At 32.4% G+C, this 24472-nt stretch overlaps 1 protein-coding gene and 1 pseudogene across 1 annotated transcript; both read left to right on the forward strand.

Moving 5' to 3' along the window:
- The first annotated feature begins 460 nt into the window (after positions 1 to 460).
- On the forward strand, positions 461 to 7131 carry LOC107010692 (annotated as a pseudogene).
- Positions 7132 to 17453: 10322 nt separating this feature from the next.
- On the forward strand, positions 17454 to 18337 carry LOC114075997 (glutathione S-transferase L1-like). Its single transcript, XM_027914183.1, has 5 exons — positions 17454 to 17474; positions 17590 to 17688; positions 17779 to 17884; positions 17976 to 18052; positions 18224 to 18337. The coding sequence occupies exons 1-5, from the start codon at positions 17454 to 17456 to the stop codon at positions 18335 to 18337; spliced, it is 417 nt and encodes a 138-aa protein (XP_027769984.1).
- The last annotated feature ends 6135 nt before the right edge of the window (positions 18338 to 24472 follow it).

Below are 24472 nucleotides of genomic sequence, written 5' to 3' on the forward strand. Positions count from 1 at the left end.
GAGAAGGGAGAGGAAATGGATCTTGACGAATCGTCATAATTAGTGTATAAGTCTTTATATTGGATGCCTTATGAAATTGTCCATGTTTTTTATGTCTAGCTTTAGTTTTGAGTGATCTACTAATGAATGGTCTTATGAGGAGTTGAGTTAGCTACAAAGTTAATTTCTTTATCCGTGGGATATTTCAGTTGAGTAACTTTTATATGTAATGAATAAGATGAACTGTTACCTAGTAATGGTTGTAAGGTTGTTGGTGGTGGTGGTCGGAGTTATCTCTGGGAACTAGTCGATTGGCCATTAAAAAAAAAGAAAAAAGATGATAAAGTGGGAGGTGGGGTTTGGGGTTTGTGTGTGTGTATGTGATTCAACAAAACTATTTGTTTTAAATATAGGATAAATGGTTGTATATGTATGTTGTATGCAAATTGTATATTTTAGTTTGCTTTTGATATGGATGTTCATGGGGCTATTCTTCTATTCGGATAGGAGTGTACAAGACCTTTTACCACCATCTCTGGATTCTACTTCCCAACCCCCATCACTCTTCGATGGAACTACCAGGTTTGAATAAATATTTTCTCTTATTTCTTTGTCTTCGTTATGAATAATGTGTTCTTTCTCATCATTACGATTTTATTTCTCCGACTGAAGATTGTGATCTGAGTTGATTGTGTTGTCTGAAGGTTGTATATCAATTATCAATGCCCCTATTCTCAACGTGTGTGGATTACAAGGAATGTTAAGGTTTGCCTTTATACCACTTCCTCCAATCTAATTTATCGAGCTTTTCTCTTAGTAGATTGTTCTTTAAACAATGAAAACTTTCTATATTTGGAGACTCTTTAAACTTGAACTTACCATTTTACTCATAATTGCATATCTTTAAAGCCATAAAAATATCATGACATGTATAAGATCAAATGTCGAAAGATAGTTTTGATATAGGTTCATTTCTTTTTCAAATTTCATCTCCAGTGAAATGCTGCCACGTAAAATAAAAAAGAGGGAGTATTTCTCAATTTTGTTTACGTATTTACAAGTACACTACGTGCAACAAGAAGAAGCCCCTTTACTAGGTGTAGTAAAGACTAGTGCGCAACGATTGATGAAAACCAACAACTTCTTAGAATTCAGATAGTGTTGGAACCCTTTACAAGGGGTTGTTTGCTGCTCGACCGGAGAGAAGAAATTCTCTCGAATAGACATAAGACTTCAACTCATCGTATAAAACTCTTATCTACGAAAAACCATGGGTCTTCTCTTGAATTTTAATATTCGTTAAAATTTTGATGATTTTTAATTTACATATCACATTCTATGTCAAAAATATTCGGTTTGGATTAGCCCATAGCTCAAAAGTTCTATCCTCATCAGAAAGGAAGTGCTACGAATTAGAATTGTTAATTTTATTTATGTCGTTAGTTATTTTAATTTTTGGAAGTAATTTCTATTATTGTTGAAATTAATCATCCCCTGTGTTCTCATACCTGTCTAGATAAACTTTTTAACATTTTGAATTGAAGGGTTTGCAAGACATGATCAAGTTAGTTCCAATTGATCTTCAGAAAAGGCCTGATTGGTACAAGGAAAATGTTTACCCCAAAAATAAGGTAATTTTCGACAATACAAACTTTAATTTTTAATAACCCAGTTCACTTGTATTTGAAATCTTGAGCTAGTAGTTTGACAGAGGAATTTGGCCTTGCTGTAAATTGTATGAAAACTCTTGAAGAAAATGTCCATGAATTTTTGGGAAAGGGATTTCTCTTTCTCTTTGAATTCAATGACTATTGACAAAGCTAGTGCATACATGTTCAAGTCTTATCTTTCATATGATTGATGAAAGTGAATTTAATTCCTTAGGAGAGCATGCATCTCATTTTACGTGAAGGGTTATATATATTTTCTACTCTTCGCAGGTGCCTTCCCTAGAGCACAACAACAAGGTGATCGGAGAGAGTTTGGTTCTGGTTAAATATGTTGATTGTAACTTTGAAGGACCATCATTCATGCCGGATGTAAGATGTGAAATTTCAGTATGATCCTTTTTGTGTAGGAAAATCTTAAGATGTAAATTGATAAAAAAAAATATTGGCCAACTAATGCAGGACCAGGAAAAGCGAAAATTTGCTGAAGAATTGATAGCTTATAGTGACACTACATTCGTCCCAGAAGTATACAGATCTTTCGCAAAAGATGCACGGAAACTGGCTGGTGAGAATTGAGCATTTGTTTGTTGAAACTCATTATGTTTTGTTTGTTAAATGTTTCTTATGTAAGTTAATGTTATTAACACTTGTACTAGGTGCACAATTTGATTACCTAGAAGAAGCTCTCCACAAATTCGACGATGGGCCTTTCTTCCTTGGTCAATTCAGTCAGGTCATTACTATCTTTCATTTTCTTTTCCTCTCCAATAATGTTCCATGTGAGATGGTAGCATTTTCCAAAAACATACTCAACAAGTAGTACAAAGTAGTGTGGTTGTACTTTTTTCCTAGAATTTCAAACTTCATAGAAGTTTTTACTGATATGAAAAATCGGTTGTGCTAGGTTGACATAATATATGCTCCATTTATCGAAAGGTTCCATGTTTTTATGCCAGGGGTTTAACTATGACATCACAACCGGGAGGCCTAAGCTAGCCAAGTGGATTGAGGTATGACTTATATTCGATTTGGAGTGTAAAGTATGATTAATATATTTATATTATATAAGAAATTTTATTATTCTTAAGATTAATTTAGTTATATTAGATGTTGTGTACTACAATGTTCATCACAATAGAAAAGGGTCCATGACTTTCCGTTGGAAAACATAGAGACTAAGGCTTGTTAAAATTGCATTTCTTTCCTTTGGTGATAGCGTAAACTTCAAGGCTAGTTGGTTGGTTCATTTTTCATGTATAATTTATGTGCATTATAATGAAGGTAAGCCTTGAAAAAACAATAAAATTGACTTTGTGTTTCTTGTAAGTCTTGCGCAGACTCTTCTCTTCCGATGCACCCATTTGCATATTTTAAGAGTCTGATCAACATAACATGTTACATATATAAGTTCAAGCTGTGGAATCAACCACCGGTATTTTTATTAGAGTGTCTTCATACATTACACCCCTTTGGTGTGCAGTATTATCCTAATTCTGCAGCGTTAAAGTGGGATGCTTCCTGCATCATTGTTCTGTTTTATTTGTGCTGAATTAATCATCTCATAGGAAATGAACAATCTTGACGGATACAAGCAAACAAAAGTCTTGGAACAAGAGAAAATGATTGAGTACTACAAGAATCGCTTTCTGCCGGTACCCACTTTGCAAACAATAAAGCAAACAATAAATACATTTTTTTTCTTTTTTGGTTTGAGAACCGTATATATAGCTACTGACATTTCACTATATATGTGTTTTTTTTTACAGAAAGCTTGAAACTTCAAAAATGCATTGTCAATTTCAGATGAAAGTTAGAGGGGCTAGGACTTTGGTATGTAATATGTTATGGAGTTCTATAATAATATGCACGAGCAATAAATTTGCTCTATGTTTTTTTATCGTTTGTGTTTGGAATTGTATTTTCTTTCTAGTACCTAGAGAGACTTGTACTTTTATTTTTATCATAGATGTAACAATCATGCTGTGAGTTTAATTTCTATAAAAATGGTGTTTTATAATGTTTTTATTATTATTTAATATGTTTTTATGGTCTCATAAACTGTATATATTTTTTCTAATATATTTTACTAAACTATAAAAGGGAGCTTCAAGTATGCAAACAGCTGGTAGGTCAACATGTTGGTTTGATCACTTTAAGGGTGTTTTTGAAATTTTTTGTGGTTCTTTCATTTTAATTTGTTTGTTTTATTTTATAGTCTTTTATATATTTAAAAAAGAATTCATAAAAGAGTTTTATATAGGAGAAACATTTTTTGATAATATTAGACTCCAACTCCATATCTTTAAAAAATTATACGGCCTCATCTGCTAAATAGAAGTAATAGGTGGAGCTTTCGGAGTGACTTTCACTCCATGTAGAGTTCCTTAGAAAGCATGAGTACTTACCAAAGCCAAAAAACCCACTGCTACAATGATGAAAAGATGTGGTGACAGAGGATCCGCCTATCGATGGCCTCGTAATGTATAATATCTCAAAATGGTTACCAACATGAGATGCAAACCATTTGCATAATCTTTGTAATCGAATCCGATGAAAATTCCATCTTTATCATCATCTTTCTCAAAAAGTTCCACTCCACTTTATCATATGCTTTGCAAATATCAATTTTCAAAGTAACAAATCTTGTCTTTCTATGTGTTTTTCCTTTTAAATGTTGATTGAACTCAAATGAGATAATGACATTATAAAGAATAAATATTCTAAGAATAAATGCAATTTGGGCTTTATCAACACAATTCTCCAAGAAAAATTTAATACGATTGGCCAACATCTTGCAAACTATATGATCAGTAATAATACATACAGAAATCCGTCTTAGATCATAAACGAGCTCGTGTTACTTCTTTTTTGGAATCAAAATATTTTTGTGAAAATTATTTCCAGTAATGACTCCATTGTTATTGACAAAACTGAGTATCACATTCATCACATATTTACCATTTATAGCCCAAAACAATGATAAAAACTCAAATTCATCCCATATGGACCTGACGCCTTATCTAAATGCATTGAGAAGACAACTTCCTTTACCTCATCAATAGTGAAAAGTCGATTCAAGGATGCATTCCGATATGCTGTAATCTTCCCCTCAATCCTATCAAGAATTTTGTTCATGTATCCTTACTCAAGAATGTATAATGATTCAAAAATCTATAAATCTTGCCCTCCAAAACACTATTCCAACCATTGTTTTCTCTTGTATTAAGATTAGCAAATCCGAAATAATAAAACATGAAAAAAAAATAGAAGAACTATCCAAGTTCTCAGAACTCATTATGTGTCCTTAAGAAATTTAATCCTCTCATGTCCCCCAGGTTTTCGATTAATTCCTCGCAAGATAAAAATGATTAAACAAGTAGTGGTACCTCAAACTTCAATAATTTCAACAAACTCAAAATGACAGCAATAGATCACATACACAGACACGATCGGTCAATTTTGTTTTGTTAGAAAGGTATGCAAGAAAATGTAAGAATTCAATGTAGAAAAATGAGTGAAAGTCACTCTAATTATAGACAACAAAGGGTAAAGGTCACAACCCCTTGGAAAAGGTAAAACCTTTCACTTAGATCAGTAGCCTTCGACAAAGTCACAACCCATTCGGAGAGTCACAACCCTTCATTTCATGTTCACACCTTTCCAACCCATGTATCTCCCACATGAATAGGGAATGATTGCATCTGGATAAGTGAGGATTGATTGCATCAAGATAAATGGGTTTCCATAGTGAACATATATCGGATATACTCGATCAATCGATAGATTTGATATCTTTGAACCGTCGAGCTTTGGTGTATACATAGACAATATAAGTCACACACTCAAACCTTGAACTATTTTTGGTTCTGATTGTTTTTTTTTCATTTCAGCCATGAACATGTCTTGGTCTATAAGTGAGTAGAGAACTGATCTTATCAGATTCTCCTTTAAGCATCTTACACTTCACACATACATGTGTGATTTATAAATGTGATATATCGTAGATACACTATTTTACATACCCTGTATAAAACTTAGAAACTATTAAAAAGTGGTAATGGCTTATTCTTGTTACATAACATTGTCATATCATAAGAATGGACCATAAAAATGTTTCTATAATGTTGGACCATCATTAATGACTTTATTTGATCTCCTTGAACCTAGATCATTGGATCTCCTGTATTCTAGGTAGGGTTATAGGCACAATGACTTGTCCTCGGCCAAAGTCTCATTCCTTGGACAATCTATCAACTCCCTTTATACTTAGGCCTTCTCTAAGTGGATCCGACTCATTATCCTCTAACTTTACATAAAAAATTTGAAAAATGATTTGGAGATTAGTTCTCTCAAGATATAACGTATAAGTCATATATGACAAGACGTTCCGTTATATATCATGTTTCATGCTCTACCAATTGCAAATTAACTCTCACATTGTATGCATATTGGAGCTAAAGGTTTGGACTATAATTCTTTCAAGAATTATTGGAGTTATTCAACTTCTTCTACATCGTTATTTAGAGCGATCAACTAAGATTACATACTAGAAGGAGCAACACGTTTGTGTTGGGATGATTTCCAAGAAACTAGTCATCTACCAAGAGTAAGTACATGTCCACTCGATTACTTTACTTCATTTGACCTGGTTATTCAATTTAAATATTAGTATTCTTCCAACACTGTTGAATATTAGTAATATTGCAAAGTAATAATTTTAATTTTAAATACTCCAAAACTATTTTCATTGTCACATTTATTTGACTCTTATCAATATTAAAATCCAAATACTTGAACTTGTCAAGTACCTTTTTAAACACATCAGTAACTTCAATGTTTTTATATCGAAGCTACTCTTGTATATGCTTAGTAGCATTTATGTCATAAATTTGTCTTTTGATGATCAACATGTCATAAACATAAATCCAAACAATCACCTTGGGACTTGGAGTGTCTTTAATGTAAAAACATTTATCACATTCATTGATCTTGAGTTCATTTGCCATAATAGTTTGATCAAACTTTAGATGTCATAATTTGGGCATTTGTTTTTAGTCCAAAAAAGTGTCTTAAAAAGTTTATTGACTTTTTCTTTATTACCAGGAACCACAATGCCCTCGGGTTGTTCCTGGTATAGACTTTCTATTACCAGGAATCACAAAGCCCTCGGGTTGTAACATGTAAATTTCTTCCTCAAGTTCTCCATTTTTTTTAAGAAGTTTCACATCCACTTTGCACAATTTGAAGGTCGTATACTGCAACTTGCAAAATTAACATCTAAATTGATGTAATCTTAATTAGTGACTATTTTGTGTCAAAATATTCAAGGCTTGATTATTGTATATAGTCTATGATAACAAGTCTTGCTTTGCATTTTTCAATAGCTTTATCAACTTTCATTTCCTTTTGTAGATCCAATTTGAACGCACAGGTTTATTTCCCGGAGATCTACAAACTCTCAACTTTGATTGCTCAAGATTGAACCAATCTTACTGTTGACAACCTATTCCGAAAAAGAATGAGTTCATAGAGAACATAACTTCTTTAAATTGAGGAGACTCGTTTTCGAGAAAAATGTTACAAAATCAATCTCGAACGAAGTAATTTGTCAATTGACATTTACAACACCTCTGAATCTCTTTATTAAGTACAACCACCTTTGGTTCTTTCCAAGATTGTTTAGACCCTTCACTTGACTATCCGATAGTTTAGACTTATGAACCATATATCAACATACTTTACTGTTTGTAGCATATCCAATGAATATACAATCCATAGTCTTAAGTCTTATTTTGACTCATTTGGGAATAGTTTCGTCATTTTCATATCTCATATGGAATAGATTGTATTGGAAATTGCTAGATCACTATCTTTCAAGAGTTAATTCTTGTATATACGTTAAGGGTCAACAAAAAATTATCTATCATGCTACAACAAAGCCTGAACAAAAATGACTTTTTGGTGCTCCCTTTCTTACCAAACAATTTTTTTTGTTTGTTACTCCTTTTACTAACAAACAAAAAATATTCCCTCATACTTAACAAACAAACCTTTTGTTGTTCTCTTTTGCTATAAAGATAGCGCCCCCACAAATTTTGTGGTAAATCTTTATATATGTGTATGACATTCAATATTTTATTCAAAGTTCCATTTTTTTGTGTCAATAATATCTTTAGATTGAGGTGAGTATGTGGAATAATTTTATGGATGATTCAATTTTCAAGATATATTTCTGCAAAAGAAGAATTATATTCACCACATATACCACTTCTAACCATGGTAATCTTGTTACCCAACTTATTTTCAACTTCAATTTTATATTGCCTATGTGTTTTAATTGATTCATCCTTACCATTTAGCAAATAAACATAACGATATCTAGTGCAATTGCCAATAAACTTTATGAATGCTTTTTCCAATCAAGTGATGGTGTTGAGTTCATATCATAAATGTCAGTGTGAATCAAATTAAGGAATTAAAATTTCTTTCAATGTAATTATACATATGCTTAACATACATCGATTCAATACATACTTGACATTTTGATTTATTCCATTAAAAGTTGGTTAAAACTTCTAAGTCAATCAATTTTTTTCAATGTTTTGTAATTGACATGTTCCAAGGATTTATGTCAAAAATAGTTTCATTCAAGAAAGTAATAACAAATAGAAATACTAAGTTTGAAAAGACCTTTTGTCAGGTAAATGTTTTCCATATATATTTTGTTCTTTACATTTATAACTTTATCAAATACACACATATTTTTAGAGTCAATACCTTGTCATATGTTCTTTTTTGAAGGATCTTTCTATAAAATTCAATTTTCTATTAAAGAAAGACTCATATAATCTTTTAAATTTTATAACTTGTACTTTCAAATTTAAATTAGCTCCCTCCTCCCTCCCCCAACACATTTAAAATATGTTTTCAAAATTATTTTTCTAGTATGTGAAATTATTTTTCATATGTTTTCCTTATACTTTCAAAATTTGCACCATCAAAATACACATTAGAAACACGAAACTTTCTTTTGGAGATTTAATCCATAGAAACCACCCATAGCAAGTACAAAAACCACTAATGTCTTTCTCCTCCTCTAAACATAATACATATTAATAGTAATAAATATATATTCTGAGATCATCACATAATGCCCATATATCCTAACATTTATGAAATAAATCTAATAACTTATAAAGAATATTAAAAAATAACAATCAAGTTAAATTAATATAAAATATGATTTTCCCCCGTAGAATCATATTCTATTTGTCAACAGTGATTCCGACAATGATTTTCCCAATTTTCATCATATTCAAATTTTCCTGAAAAAGGTATTGAATCTCAATGAGAAACTAAACTAATATTCAATGGAAATGCAGATCTTACCCTATATGCATAAAAGAACATTTCAAACGCACTTGGTAAGAAAATAAAAATAATCTTACTTATCGAAGGTAAACCGACTACAGAAAATATGTTCAAACGCACTAGAGTTGTAATAGTTCATCCCAGATCTCTTTTATCCTATGATAAAATGATTCTCTTTTTCTTCTACCTTTTTCCAACAAAAAGAACCAAAAGAAAATAAAAGTAATTTCCTTACCACATAAAATACCATCAGTAATAAATTTCTTAAGCATGTTATCTCCTCAATTAAGATTAGCAAACAAAAAATAATAAAAGTTGAACAGAAAATAACAACCATGATCAGTAGTTATCAACAACCACTAAAGATTATTCAGTGTATTTAGACTGTCATTAAACATCAAGGCAATCAACAACCAATAAGCACCATCAGTAAACTCTAGTAACCATTGAACACTATTATTTACTTCTTTCATCTTCTAAGGAAACAAAGATTCACATTATTTTCTTCTTTCTTCTTTAAGGAAATATGTATGTTTTTCTCTTTTAAACTAATAATAGTAAAAAATATTTTATTTCTAAACTGTAAAAAATGCTAAGTCCTTTTCTTTTACGAGCTCGATCAACTAATAAGGTTAAGTAGGGACAACAAATTTATTAGCGGAGGATTGTAATATTTCATTTGTAAATGTCAAGCCCGAAGCGTACAGCCTGGACGTGGTTGACACTCGTAGACCATTACTGGCACCCAAACGGACCCTTGGCCTGGCTTACTAAACTCAGCGGAAGACTGCACTCAACTTAAACAAGAATAAAACATGTTCAAAGTGAATAATTTATATAAATAATCTGGCAAAAATTGCAATTAAGTCTCAACAAGTAAAATAGACTCCAAACCAAACTACTAACTATCTATGAAGCCTCTAAACTAACTAAGATTGATGTTGGGACATACCCTAGAACATCCTAAAAACTAAACCAGTAAATCAAATGAAAAGGATTTCCTCCAAATGCAAGAAGGATCACCACTGACTTTGGAGCTCAATCTGAATCTGCAAAGCGTTCGGGCTAATCATGGTTACCTGCGTCTGCATTATTAAATGATCAGGCAAACTGACATCAGTACATTGAATGTACGAGTATGCGAGTTGGAATACTAACTACAGTTAAAAATCTTGGAATTGAGTATGGATGAACTTACCTTGGCTCTGCTCAACTCATAAAATAACAAGTCAAATATAAAACAATAAGGACGTATGTTATATATATATATATATATATATATATAAGAAAAACTGATAAAACATTGTAAGTATCAGTTCATTAAAGATATAACAATAATAAAGTCAACTTTACTAATATATGAATGTAATATAATTTCTGTGGGAGATTCTCTAAGAGAGACCACCACTATCAGCCTAAGCGGTGATACATCGTATTACCCACGCTGCTACAAATGTCTATACTTTGCCTTCATATAGGACATCCTATACGTAGTGGATCCACTGGCTAACTAACGTGATCATCTAAAAAGTATGACACGTTAATATCATGATGGCTACATGGTTTACATGGGGACTTGAGTTATCTGAACTCTAATCCCACATCGGCACTCAATAATACTTCCAAAATGTGCTTTAGTTCATGTTTTTAATAAAACTCCTTTCCTTTGGGTTGAGATAATTTACTGAACCCTTTAGCTTTAAAGCTCCTTTTGGAATCAATGTTCCCCTCTTTAGTTCAAAACTCTTTTGGAACTTCTTAGTTTTGTTTTTCACTTAAATGTAAAACCTTTATCAACCTTTAGGGAATACTTAGTCCCCCTTATAACATAGAGAGATGAACTCAACTCTTGCTTTTTACTTAACTTGAAACTTCAACTCTTAGGGAATACTTACTTCCCTCATGGCTTTGGGAACTTAACTCATGTCTTTACTCTCTTTTTTGACTTGTAACTTCAGACTTAAACAAAGTTAAAATGATTGTTTTAAAACTCTTTGAAAACTTTGAGAAGTTATTGTGGGTTGCTTCTCAACCTTTAAACTAAACCCTTAACTTCCTTGACTTTGATCTTAACTTTCCTTGAATTGAATTATGGATTCAAGGATCACGATCTCATGATTTTGAATGATTTCATAATGTTTAGATGTACTTTAGAGTGGTTGAATCAACTAGGAATGATAAGTACAACACATAGGAACTAATACGAAGAGATAGTAAATGAACGGGGTCTCCATGGGGTCGTGGCGCTTTGAGAGGCACCAAGGCCCATCGGACAGACCCTATTCTGGGGCGCTCTGAGAGGCGCGGTCCACCATGGCTTGTTAGGAAGAGGCTTCCATGAGGTGCTCTAGCAGGCGCAGCGCCCCAAAAGTTATCTGACGGGACTTTTGACTTTTTTTCTCCGTTTTCATCTCTAAACCTCCTAAACATCCATGGATCCCACCCCAAATACTTAGGATCCCTAAATACCTCATTAACCAATAGATTAGACCCAAAAGCAGTCTGGAAACATGAATCAAAACTACTAGAGGTCAACTACAATTCAACCAACAAGAACTTCACAACTTTTCATCAAGAACTTCAAGATTTTCATTCAAATAACTCTAAATTTATGAATGGAATCAATTTGGAGTGTGTGTGAAAGAAACCAACGATGAATGATCTCACATACCTTGATAGGGATCACCCCCGACGAAATTATTGTTACAATCTTGGCGTTCTTGGACGATTCTTGGTCTTCCAATTCTTTTCTCTTTTTCTCCCTAGCCCTAAGAATTCTAAATTTTATGAAATTGATTTAGGACTTGTTTTTACCCCTAATATAACCTTAAAACGAATTAGGAAATACTAGGGTAGAAAGAAAACTTTGCTCTTGCTAAAATCCAGATTGGACTTTCCTCAGTCCAACAACCCAACTTCTGAATGTCATATCTCCCTCATACGATCTCAGAATTTCACAGACGTGGTGTCCTTGGAAAGATATTCCCAAGAGCTTTCCATACATATAAATAAATCATCTAAACTTCTCATGAGCTAGATGTTATGTCCTTTTGAAAATTGCCAAAACACCCTTTTGAAAGATGGAAATTTTCCAGATTTCCTTCCTTATTCTCAAAATTGATTATTCTTGTTTTTTTAGCTTAACGTTAGTTAATTCAAGTTACGAGATGTTACAATATCTCCCCGTTGGGAACATTCGTCCCCGAATAAGAATTGTTTCACTAAGCTAAGGGTAGTAACATCATTTCGGCACTCAACAAACAAAAGCAAATAATAACATGCTTATACATAGCCTTATAAAGTACTAAGGAGAGAAATTGTTACCTTGATCTGCATTCTATCTGTATTCAAAGAGATATGGATATGTATTTTTCATATCCTCCTCAGCTTCCCAAGTCGCCTCTTCAATGAATTGGTTCCTCCAAAAAAACTTGACTGAATCAACTTCCTTTATCCTCAACTTACGAACTTGACGATCCAAAATCTAAACAGGAACCTCTTCATTGCGTAGGTTATCCTGAATGTCAACATTCTCCATGGGTACTAGAAATGAAGGATCATCCAAACACTTCTTCAACGTAGAAATATGGAATATCGGATGAACCGCTTCTAGCTCTTGTGGCGGTTCCAAGTCATAAGTTACATTGATTACTCTCTTGGAGATTCTATAAGGTACAATGTACCAGGGACTAAGTTTCCCCTTCCTAAACCTCAAACTCTAATGGTCTTCTCCTAATGTCTGTGTAGAACTTTTCGCGACTTTGTGCAGTAAATTGTGCACCTCTATATGAAATAATGGAGACCGAAACTCCATCAAGTCTTACCACTTCTTGAATTTAAAACTTAGCATAATCCTCGGTAGAATAGGTAGTCTTTACCGTAAGTTCTATATTCTGAGCTAAACCTCCAGGCCTTTGGTGTTCTACTTTCACTTGTTGGCAATTTGAGCACTTGGAAACAAACATAGAAATATTATTCTTCATGCCTTCCCACCAATATACCTCTTTCAAGTCGCGGTTTATCTTGGTGGAACCCGGATGATTGGAATTTATGGAGCTAGGAGTCTCTTGCAAGATCCTATCTTGGAGTCCATCAACCATAGGTACACATAATATTCCTTGGTACTTCAACACACCATCTTCCCCTTGTTGAAAAGTCATTACTCTTTGGTTATGGACACTTGCCTTCAAATCAAGCAAAATAGGGTCTTGATCTTGCTTTTCTTTCACCTCTTACACTAAGGACGACTCAGCCCTATTAGTGAAATTATGCCTCCTTTTGTGGAATCCATAAGTCGGACTCCCAAATGTGCAAGCCCGTGCACATCTTTAGCTTACTCCCTCTTATCTTCTTCCACATAGGAAGTACTTCCCATGAAAAACATGCTTCAGGCTTCAGCAATCACATTAGCCTTACCTGGGTGGTAAAGAATACTCATGTCATAGTTCTTCAGTAATTCCAACAACCTTCTCTGTCGGAGGTTGAGATCTTTCTAGGTGAACACCTATTGGAGGCTCTTGTGCGTGAATATATCAACATGAACACCATAAAAATAGTGACGACATATCTTTAAAGCAATCACTACTGCAACGAATTTTAAGTTATGAGTTGTATAATTCTTCTCATGAACCTTTAACTATCGAGAGATATAAGTTATAACCTTGCCATTCTGCATCTATACACAACCCAAGCGAACTCTTGATGCATTACAATATACCACAAAGGCTTGAGTACCCTCTGGTAAGGTAAAAACTAGAGCGGTAGTCAGTCTCTTTTTCAACTCCTGAAAGCTTTTCTCACAAGCTTCAAACCATTGAAATTTGACCATCTTCTAAGTTAGCTTGGTCAAAGGAGAAGAGATAGATGAGAATCCTTCAATAAAACTCCTATAATAGCCAGCCAAGCCCAAGAAACTTTCTACATGTACCTTACACATACATTAAAAATTTTCTTCATTTTCTCATAATTTTGTGAAGTGATAGCCATAATTCTTGTGCATTTAGTGAAAAAAATAGATTTTTTTGTCCTTTAAATACTAATCACGTGCATTTTTAGTCTTTTTTTAAAAAAATGAATTGCTAAATATAATAATTTAATTTATCTATAACAGTATACTTTGAAAAAATCTGTATAATTACCAATAAAAAAACTCTACAGGAAGTATGCAAAAATTGGCCATCTTTCAAACTAATAGATAAATTGATTGAGTTTATTATTTGGTTTATAAAAAATAATTAATTTTGATACAAATTTAGAATGAATTTTTCTTATATGATATTGGTATTAAAAATTAAAATTATGAAATACTCCATTTGGCTAACAATAGTTTTCTACTACTTATTTGACACACACCTTTAGAAATAATAAATAATAGTTTTAGTTACTATAATGCCCTTTGAATTTATTTAATTTAATGCTTTGAAAAATGTATTAGACATTGAATAGTATTTAATAGCAAGTGAGCCCTTCACTTTGTCAATATGCTGCTCACACAACCTGTACTACTTCTTTAAAAATTCCCAAAATTCTTGTTTTCATCGCTTCACATATCCAGAATCTTCTAAGTCCTCTTCCATTCAAGAAAAAACAATTATCAATGGCTTCCCCGTAAGTCTTCATTTGCTTAAGTTTTTGTTAATTGTTAATCAAATGTATTTAATTTGTTCAAAATAGCTAGTAATTCACATTAATCATTTAAAGAAGTACCGATTACGGGATTGAGTTATGTTCGAGGTCCATTTGTGGCTTTGAATGTTGTATAGGGTAACGAGGGTTCTTTCTTATAGACTCCAGATTCAAAAGATAGTGGTTTCCATATAAAATTCCCTTTGTGGGGGTCTGACCCCTACAAGTTAGCAGAGAAGGGAGAGGAAATGGATCTTGATGAATCGTCATAATTAGTGTAAAAGTCCTTATATTGGATTCCATATGAAATTGTCCATATTTTTTATGTCTAGCTTTAGTGTTGAGTGATCTACTAATGAATGGTCTTATGAGGAGTTGAGTTAGCTACAAAGTTAATTTCTTTATCCGTAGGATATTTCAGTTGATAAACTTTTATATGTAATGAAGAAGATGAAGTGTTAACTAGTAATGGTTGTAAGGTTGTTGTTGGTGGTTGTCGGAGTTATCCCAGGGAACTAGTCGATTGGCCATTAAAAAAAAAGAAAAAAGATGATAAAGTGGGAGGTGGGGTTTGGGGTTTGTGTGTGTGTATGTGATTCAACAAGACTACTTGTTTTAAATATAGGATAAATGGTTGTATATGTATGTTGTATGCAACTTGTATATTTTAGTTTGCTTTTGACATGGATGTTCATGGGGTTATTCTGCTATTCGGACAGGAGTGTACAAGACCTTCTACCACCATCTCTGGATTCTACTTCCCAACCCCCATCACTCTTCGATGGAACTACCAGGTTTGAATAAATATTTTCTCTTTTTTCTTTCTTGTTTGCCTTAAGAAAATATGGTGTTTGTCTTCGTTATGAATAATGTGTTCTTTCTCATCATTACGATTTTATTTCTCCGACTGAAGATTGTGATCTAAGTTGATTGTGTTGTCTGAAGGTTATATATCAATTATCAATGCCCCTATTCTCAACGTGTGTGGATTACAAGAAAATTTTAAGGTTTGCATTCATACCACTTCCTCCATTCTAATGTATCGAGCTTTTCTCTTAGTAGATTGTTCTTTAAACAAGGAAAACTTTCTATATTTGGAGACTCTTTAAACTTGAACTTACCATTTTACTCATAATTGCATACCTGTAAAGCCATAAAAATATCATGACATGAATAAGATCAAATGTCGAAAGATAGTTTTGATATAGGTTCATTTCTTTTTCAAATTTCATGTCCAGTGAAATGCTGCCACTTAAAATAAAAAAGAGGGAGTATTTCTCAATTTTGTTTACGTATTTACAAGTACACTACGTGCAACAAGAAGAAGCCCCTTTACTAGGTGTAGAACTAGTGCACAACGAATGATGAAAAGCAACAACTTCTTAGAATTCAGATAGTGTTGGAACCCTTTACAAGGGGTTGTTTGCTGCTCGACCGGAGAGAAGAAATTCTCGCGAATAGACATAAGACTTCAACTCATCGTATAAAACTCTTATCTACGAAAAGCCATGGGTATTCTCTTGGATTTTAATATTCGTTAAAATTTTGATGATTTTTAATTTACATATTCACATTCTATGTCAAAAATATTCGGTTTGGATTAGCCCTTAGCTCAAAAGTTCTATCCTAGGAAGTGCTACTAATTAGAATTGTTAATTTTATTTATGTTGTTAGTTATTTTAATTTTTGGAAGTAATTTCTATTATTGTTGAAATTAATCAGCCCCTGTGTTCTTATACCTGTCTAGATAAACTTTTTAACATTTTGAATTGCAGGGTTTGCAAGACATGATCAAGTTAGTTCCAATTGATCTTCAGAACAGGCCTGATTGGTACAAGGAAAAAGTTTACCCCAAAAATAAGGTAATTTTCAACAATACCAACTTTAATTTTTAATAACCCAATTCACTTGTATTTGAAATATTGAGCTAGTACTTTGGCAGAGGAATTTGGCCTTGTTGTAAATTGTATGAAAACTCCTGAAGAAAATGTCCATGAATTTTTGGGAAAGGAATTTCTCTTTCTCTTTGAATTCAATGACTATTGACAAAGCTAGTGCATACATGTTCAAGTCTTATCTTTCATATGATTGGTGAAAGTGAATTTAATTCTTTAGGAGAGCATGCATCTCATTTTACGTGAAGGGTTATATATATTTTCTACTCTTCGCAGGTGCCTTCCCTAGAGCACAACAACAAGGTGATCGGAGAGAGTTTGGTTCTGGTTAAATATGTTGATTGTAACTTTGAAGGACCATCATTCATGCCGGATGTAAGATGTGAAATTTCAGTATGATCCTTTTTGTGTAGGAAAATCTTAAGATGTAAATTGATAAAAAAAAATATTGGCCAACTAATGCAGGACCAGGAAAAGCAAAAATTTGCTGAAGAATTGATAGCTTATAGTGACACTACATTCGTCCCAGAAGTATACAGATCTTTCGCAAAAGATGCACGGAAACTGGCTGGTGAGAATTGAGCATTTGTTTGTTGAAACTCATTATGTTTTGTTTGTTAAATGTTTCTTATGTAAGTTAATGTTATTAACACTTGTACTAGGTGCACAATTTGATTACCTAGAAGAAGCTCTCCACAAATTCGACGATGGGCCTTTCTTCCTTGGTCAATTCAGTCAGGTCATTACTNAACAATACCAACTTTAATTTTTAATAACCCAATTCACTTGTATTTGAAATATTGAGCTAGTACTTTGGCAGAGGAATTTGGCCTTGTTGTAAATTGTATGAAAACTCCTGAAGAAAATGTCCATGAATTTTTGGGAAAGGAATTTCTCTTTCTCTTTGAATTCAATGACTATTGACAAAGCTAGTGCATACATGTTCAAGTCTTATCTTTCATATGATTGGTGAAAGTGAATTTAATTCTTTAGGAGAGCATGCATCTCATTTTACGTGAAGGGTTATATATATTTTCTACTCTTCGCAGGTGCCTTCCCTAGAGCACAACAACAAGGTGATCGGAGAGAGTTTGGTTCTGGTTAAATATGTTGATTGTAACTTTGAAGGACCATCATTCATGCCGGATGTAAGATGTGAAATTTCAGTATGATCCTTTTTGTGAAGGAAAATCTTAAGATGTAAATTGATAAAAAAAAATATTGGCCAACTAATGCAGGACCAGGAAAAGCAAAAATTTGCTGAAGAATTGATAGCTTATAGTGACACTACATTCGTCCCAGAAGTATACAGATCTTTCGCAAAAGATGCACGAAAACTGGCTGGTGAGAATTGAGCATTTGTTTGTTGAAACTCATCATGTTTTGTTTGTTAAATGTTTCCTATGTAAGTTAACGGTTTTAACACTTGTACTAGGTGCACAATTTGAGTACATAGAAAAAGCTCTCCACAAATTCGACGATGGGACTTTCTTCCTTGGTCAATTCAGTCAGGTCATTACTATCTTTCATTTTCTTTTCCTCTCCAATAATGTTCCATGTGAGATGGTAGCATTTTCCAAAAACATACTCAACAAGTAGTACAAAGTAGTGTGGTTGTACTTTTTTCCTAGAATTTCAAACTTCATAGAAGTTTTTGCTGATATGAAAACTTGGTTGTGCTAGGTTGACATTATATATGCTCCATTTATCGAAAGGTTCCATGTATTTATGCAAGAGGGGTTTAACTATGACATCACAACCGGGAGGCCTAAGCTAGCAAAGTGGATTGAGGTATGACTTATATTCGATTTGGAGTGTAAAGTATGATTAATATATTTATATTATATAAGAAATTTTATTATTCTTAAGATTAATTTAGTTATATTAGATGTTGTATACTACAATGTTCATCACAATAGAAAAGGGTCCATGACTTTCCGTTGGAAAACATATAGACTAAGGCTTGTCAAAATTGCATTTCTTTCCTTTGGTGATAGCGTAAACTTCAAGGCTAGTTGGTTGGTTCATTTTTCATGTATAATTTATGTGCATTATAATGAAGGTAAGCCTTGAAAAAACAATAAAGTTGTCTTTGTGTTTCTTGTAAGTCTTGTGCAGACTCTTCTCTTCCGATGCACCCATTTTCATATTTTAAGAGTCTGATCAACATAACATGTTACATATATAAGTTCAAGCCGTGGAATCAACCACCGGTATTTTTATTATGGTGTCTTCAAACATTACACCCCTTTTGTGTGCAGTATTATCCTAATTCTGCAGCATTAAAGTGGGATGCTTCCTGCATCATTGTTCTATTTTATTTGTGCTGAATTAATCATCTCATAGGAAATGAACAATCTTGACGGATACAAGCAAACAAAAGTCTTGGAACAAGAGAAAATGGTTGAGTACTACAAGAATCGCTTTCTGCCGGTACCCACTTCGCAAACAATAAAGCAAACAATAAATACATTTTTTTTTCTTTTTTGGTTTGAGAACCGTATATATAGCTACTGACATTTCACTATATATGTGTTTTTTTTTTGACAGAAAGCTTGAAACTTCAAAAATGCATTGTCAATCTCAGATGAAAGTTACAGGGGCTATGACTTTGGTATGAAATATAATATGGAGTTCTATAATAATATGCACCAACAATAAATTTGCTCTATGTTTTTTTATCGTTAGTGTTTGGAATTGTATTTTCCTTCTAGTACCTAGAGAGACTTGTACTTTTATTTTTATCATAGATGTAACAATCATGCTGTGAGTTTAATTTCTATAAAAATGGTGTTTTATAATGTTTTTGTTATTATTTAATATGTTTTTATGGTCTCATAAACAGTATATATTTTTTATAATATATTTTACTAAACTATAAAAGGGAGCTTCAAGTATGCAAACAGCTGGTAGGTCAACATGTTGGTTTGATCACTTTGAGGGTGTTTTTTAAAATTTTTGTGGTTCTTTCATTTTAATTTGTTTGTTTTATTTTAAAGTCTTTTATATATTTAAAAAAGAATTCATAAAAAGAGTTTTATATAGGAGAAACATTTTTTGATAATATTAGACTCCAACTCCATATCTTTAAAAAATTATACGGCCTCATCTGCTAAATAGAAGTAATAGGTGGAGCTTTCGGAGTGACTTTCACTCCATGTAGAGTTCCTTAGAAAGCATGAGTACTTACTAAAGCCAAAAAACCCACATCTACAATGATGAAAAGATGTGGTGACAGAGGATCCGCCTATCGATGGCCTCGTAATGTATAATATNGATGCAAACCATTTGCATCATCTTTGTAACCGAATCCGATGAAAATTCCATCTTTATCATCATCTTTCTCAAAAAGTTCCACTCCACTTTATCATATGCTTTGCTAATATCAATTTTCAAAGTAACAAATCTTGNGAATTTTCAAAGTATCAAATCTTGTCTTTCCATGTGTTTTTCCTTTTAAATGTTGATTGAACTCAAATGAGATAATGACATTATAAAGAATAAATATTCTAAGAATAAATGCACTTTGGGCTTTATCAACACAATTCTCCAAGAAAATTTTAATACGATTTGCCAACATCTTGCAAACTATATGATCAGTAATAATAAATACAAAAATCGGTCTTAGATCATAAACGAGCTCGTGTTACTTCTTTTTTGGAATCAAAATATTTTTTGTGAAAATTATTTCCTGTAATGACTCCATTGTTATTAACAAAACTGAGTATCACATTCATCATATATTTACCATTTATAGCCCAAAACTCTAATAAAAACTCAAATTCATCCCATATGGACCTGACGCCTTATCTAAATGCATTGAGAAGACAACTTCCTTTACCTCATCAATAGTGAAAAGTCGATTCAAGGATGCATTCCGATATGCTGTAATCTTCCCCTCAATCCTATCAAGAATTTTGTTCATGTATCCTTACTTAAGAATGTATAATGATTCAAAAAGCTATAAATCATGCCCTCCAAAACACTATTCCAACCATGTTTTCTTTTGTATTAATATTAGCAAATCCGAAATAATAAAAGATGAAAAAAATAGAAGAACTATCCAAGTTCTCAGAACTCATTGTGTGTCCTTAAGAAATTTAATCCTCTCAAGTCCCCCAGGTTATCGATTAATTCCTCGCAAGATAAAAATGATTAAAAATTAAACAAGTAGTGGTACCTCAAACTTCAATAATTTCAAAAAACTCAAAATGACAGCAACATATCACATACACAGACACGATCGGTCAATTTTGTTTTGTTAGAAAGGTATGCAAGAAAATGTAAGAATTCAATGTAGAAAAATGAGTGAAAGTCACTCTAATTATAGACAACAAAGGGTAAAGGTCACAACCCCTTGGAAAAGGTACAACTTTTCACTTAGATCACAAGCCTTCGACTAAGTCACAACCCTTTCGGAGAGTCACAACCCTTCATTTCATGTTCACACCTTTCCAACCCATGTATCTCCCACATGAATAGGGAATGATTGCATCTGGATAAGAGAGGATTGATTTCATCAAGATAAATGGGTTTCCATAGTGAACATATATCGGATATACTCGATCAATCGATAGATTTGATATCTTTGAACAGTCGAGCTTTGGTGTATACATAGACAATATAAGTCACACACTCAAACCTTGAACTATTTTTGGTTCTGATTGTTTTTTTTCATTTCAGCCATGAACATGTCTTGCTTTATAAGTGAGTAGAGAACTGATTTTATCAGATTCTCCTTTAAGCAGCTTACACTTCACACATACATGTGTGATTTATAAATGTGATATATCGTAGATACACTATTTTACATACCCTGTATAAAACTTAGAAACCATTAAAAGGTGGTAATGGCTTATTCTTGTTACTTAACATTGTAATATCATAAGAATGGACCATAAAAATGTTTCTATAATGTTGGACCATCATTAATGACTTTATTTGATCTCTTTGAACCTAGATCATTGGATCTCTTGTATTCTAGGTAGGCTTATAGGCACAATGACTTGTCCTCGGCCAAAGTCTCATTCCTTGGACAATCTATCAACTCCCTTTATATTTAGGCCTTCTCTAAGTGGATCCGACTCATTATCCTCTAACTTTACATAAAAAATTTTAAAAATCATTTGGAGATTAGTTCTCTCAAGATATAACGTATAAGTCATATATGACAAGACATTCCGTTATATATCATGTTTCATGCTCTACCAATTGCAAATTAACTCTCACATTGTATGCATATTGGAGCTAAAGGTTTGGACTATAATTCTTTCAAGAATTATTGGAGTTATTCAACTTCTTCTACATCGTTTTTTAGAGCGATCAACTAAGATTTCATACTAGAAGGAGCAACACTTTTCTGTTGGGATGATTTCCAAGAAACTAGTCATCTACCAAGAGTAAGTACATGTCCACTCGATTACTTTACTTCATTTGACCTGGTTATTCAATTTCAATATTAGTATTCTTCCAACACTGTTGAATATTAGTAATATTTCAAAGTAATAGTTTTAATTTTAAATACTCCAAAACTATTTTCATTGTCACATTTATTTGAGTCTTATCAATATTAAAATCCAAATACTTGAACTAGTCAAGTACCTTTTCAAACACATCAGTAACTTCAATGTTTTTATATCGAAGCTACTCTTGTATATGCTTAGTAGCATTTATGTCATAAATTTGTCTTTTGATGATCAACATGTCATAAACATAAATCCAACAATCACCTTGGGACTTGGAGTGTCTTTAATGTAAAAACATTGATCACATTCATTGATCTTGAGTTCATTTGCCATAATTGTTTGATCAAACTTTAGATGTCATAATTTGGGCATTTGTTTTTAGTCCAAAAAAGTGTCTTAAAAAGTTTATTGACTTTTTCTTTATCACCAGGAACCACAATGCCCTCGGGTTATTCCTGGTATAGACTTTCTATTACCAGGAATCACAAAGCGGGTTGTAACATGTAAATTTCTTCCTCAAGTTCTCCATTTTTTAAGAAGTTTCACATCCACTTTGCACAATTTGAAGGCTGTATACTGCAACTTGCAAAATTAACATCTAAATTGATGTAATCTTAATTAGTGACTATTTTTATCAAAATATTCAAGGCTTTATTATTGTATATAGCCTATGATAACAAGTCTTGCTTTGCATTTTTCAATAGCTTTATCAACTTTCATTTCCTTTTGTAGATCCAATTTGAACGGACAGGTTTATTTCCCGGAGATCAACAAACTCTCAAGTATGATTGCTCAAGATTGAACCAATCTTACTGTTGACAACCTATTCCGAAAAAGAATGAGTTCATAGAGAACATAGCTTCTTTAAATTGAGGAGATTCGTTTTCGAGAAAAATGTTACAAAATCAATCTCGAACGAAGTAATTTGTCAATTGACATTTACAACACCTCTGAATTTCTTTATTAAGTACAACCACCTTTGGTTCTTTGCAAGATTGTTTAGACCCTTCACTTGACTATCCCATAGTTTAGACTTATGAACCATATATCAACATTCATTACTATTTGTGGCCTATCCAATGAATATACAATCCATAGTCTTAAGTCTTATTTTGACTCATTTGGGAATAGTTCCGTCATTTTCATACCTCATATGGAATAGACTGTATTGGAAATTGCTAGATCACTATCTTTCAAGAGTTAATTCTTGTATATACTTTAAGGGTCAACAAAAATTTATCTATCATGCTACAACAAAGCCTGAACAAAAATGACTTTTTGGTGCTCCCTTTCTTACCAAACAAAATTTTTTGTTTGTTACTCCTTTTACTAACAAACAAAAGAATATTCCCTCATTCTTAACAAACAAACCTTTTGTTGTTCTCTTTTGCTATAAAGATAGCGCCCCCACAAATTTTGTGGTAAATCATTATATAAATGTATGACATTCAATATTTTATTCAAAGTTCCATTTTTTTGTGTCAATAATTTCTTTAGATTGAGGCGAGTATGTGGAATAAGTTTATGGATGATTCGGTTTTCAAGATATATTTCCACAAAAGACGAATCATATTCACCACATATACTACTTCTAACCATGGTAATCTTGTTACCCAACTTATTTTCAACTCCAAATTTATATTGCCTATGTGTTTGAATTGATTCATCCTTACCATTTAGCAAATAAACATAACGATATCTAGTGCAATTGCCAATAAAATTTATGAATGCTTTTTCCAATCAAGTGATGGTGTTGAGTTCATATCATAAATGTCAGTGTGAATCAAATTAAGGAATTAAAATTCCTTTCAAAGTAATTATACATATGCTTAACATACATTGATTCAACACATACTTGACATTTTGATTTATTCCATTAAAAGTTGGCTAAAACTTCTAAGTCGATCAATTTTTTTCAATGTTTTGTAATTGACATGTTCCAAGGATTTATGTCCAAAACAGTTTCATTCAAGAAAGTAATAAAAAATAGAAATACTAAGTTTGAAAAGACCTTTTGTCAGGTAAATGTTTTCCATATATATTTTGTTCTTTACATTTTATAACTTTATCAAATACACATATATTTTTAGAGTCAATACCTTGTCATATGTTCTTTTTAGAAGGATCTTTCTATAAAATTCAATTTTCTATAGATTAACCATGACCATAGACTCATCGATCCAATAAGGGGCTTATCACCCAAATGATATTGTTAAAACACAATAAGATTTGTTGGTATTATGAGTGAATAGTTTGTCCAATACTACTTTATTTAGTAGAAGTTACAGTTTTGGTTATGAATGAAATATGAAGTTACCAAAAAAAACTTTTAACTAGTGTTCATGCCTATAAAAAAGATTATTTTAATAGACATATATTTTCATGAAAAATCTTAATCTTTTTAATAACATTTTTTCATCAAAGAGTATAATTCCTTTGAACGTGTAATATAACTTTGTGGTTTTAT

Source organism: Solanum pennellii, chromosome 2, assembly GCF_001406875.1.
Source record: "Solanum pennellii chromosome 2, SPENNV200".
Taxonomy (NCBI): domain Eukaryota; kingdom Viridiplantae; phylum Streptophyta; class Magnoliopsida; order Solanales; family Solanaceae; genus Solanum; species Solanum pennellii.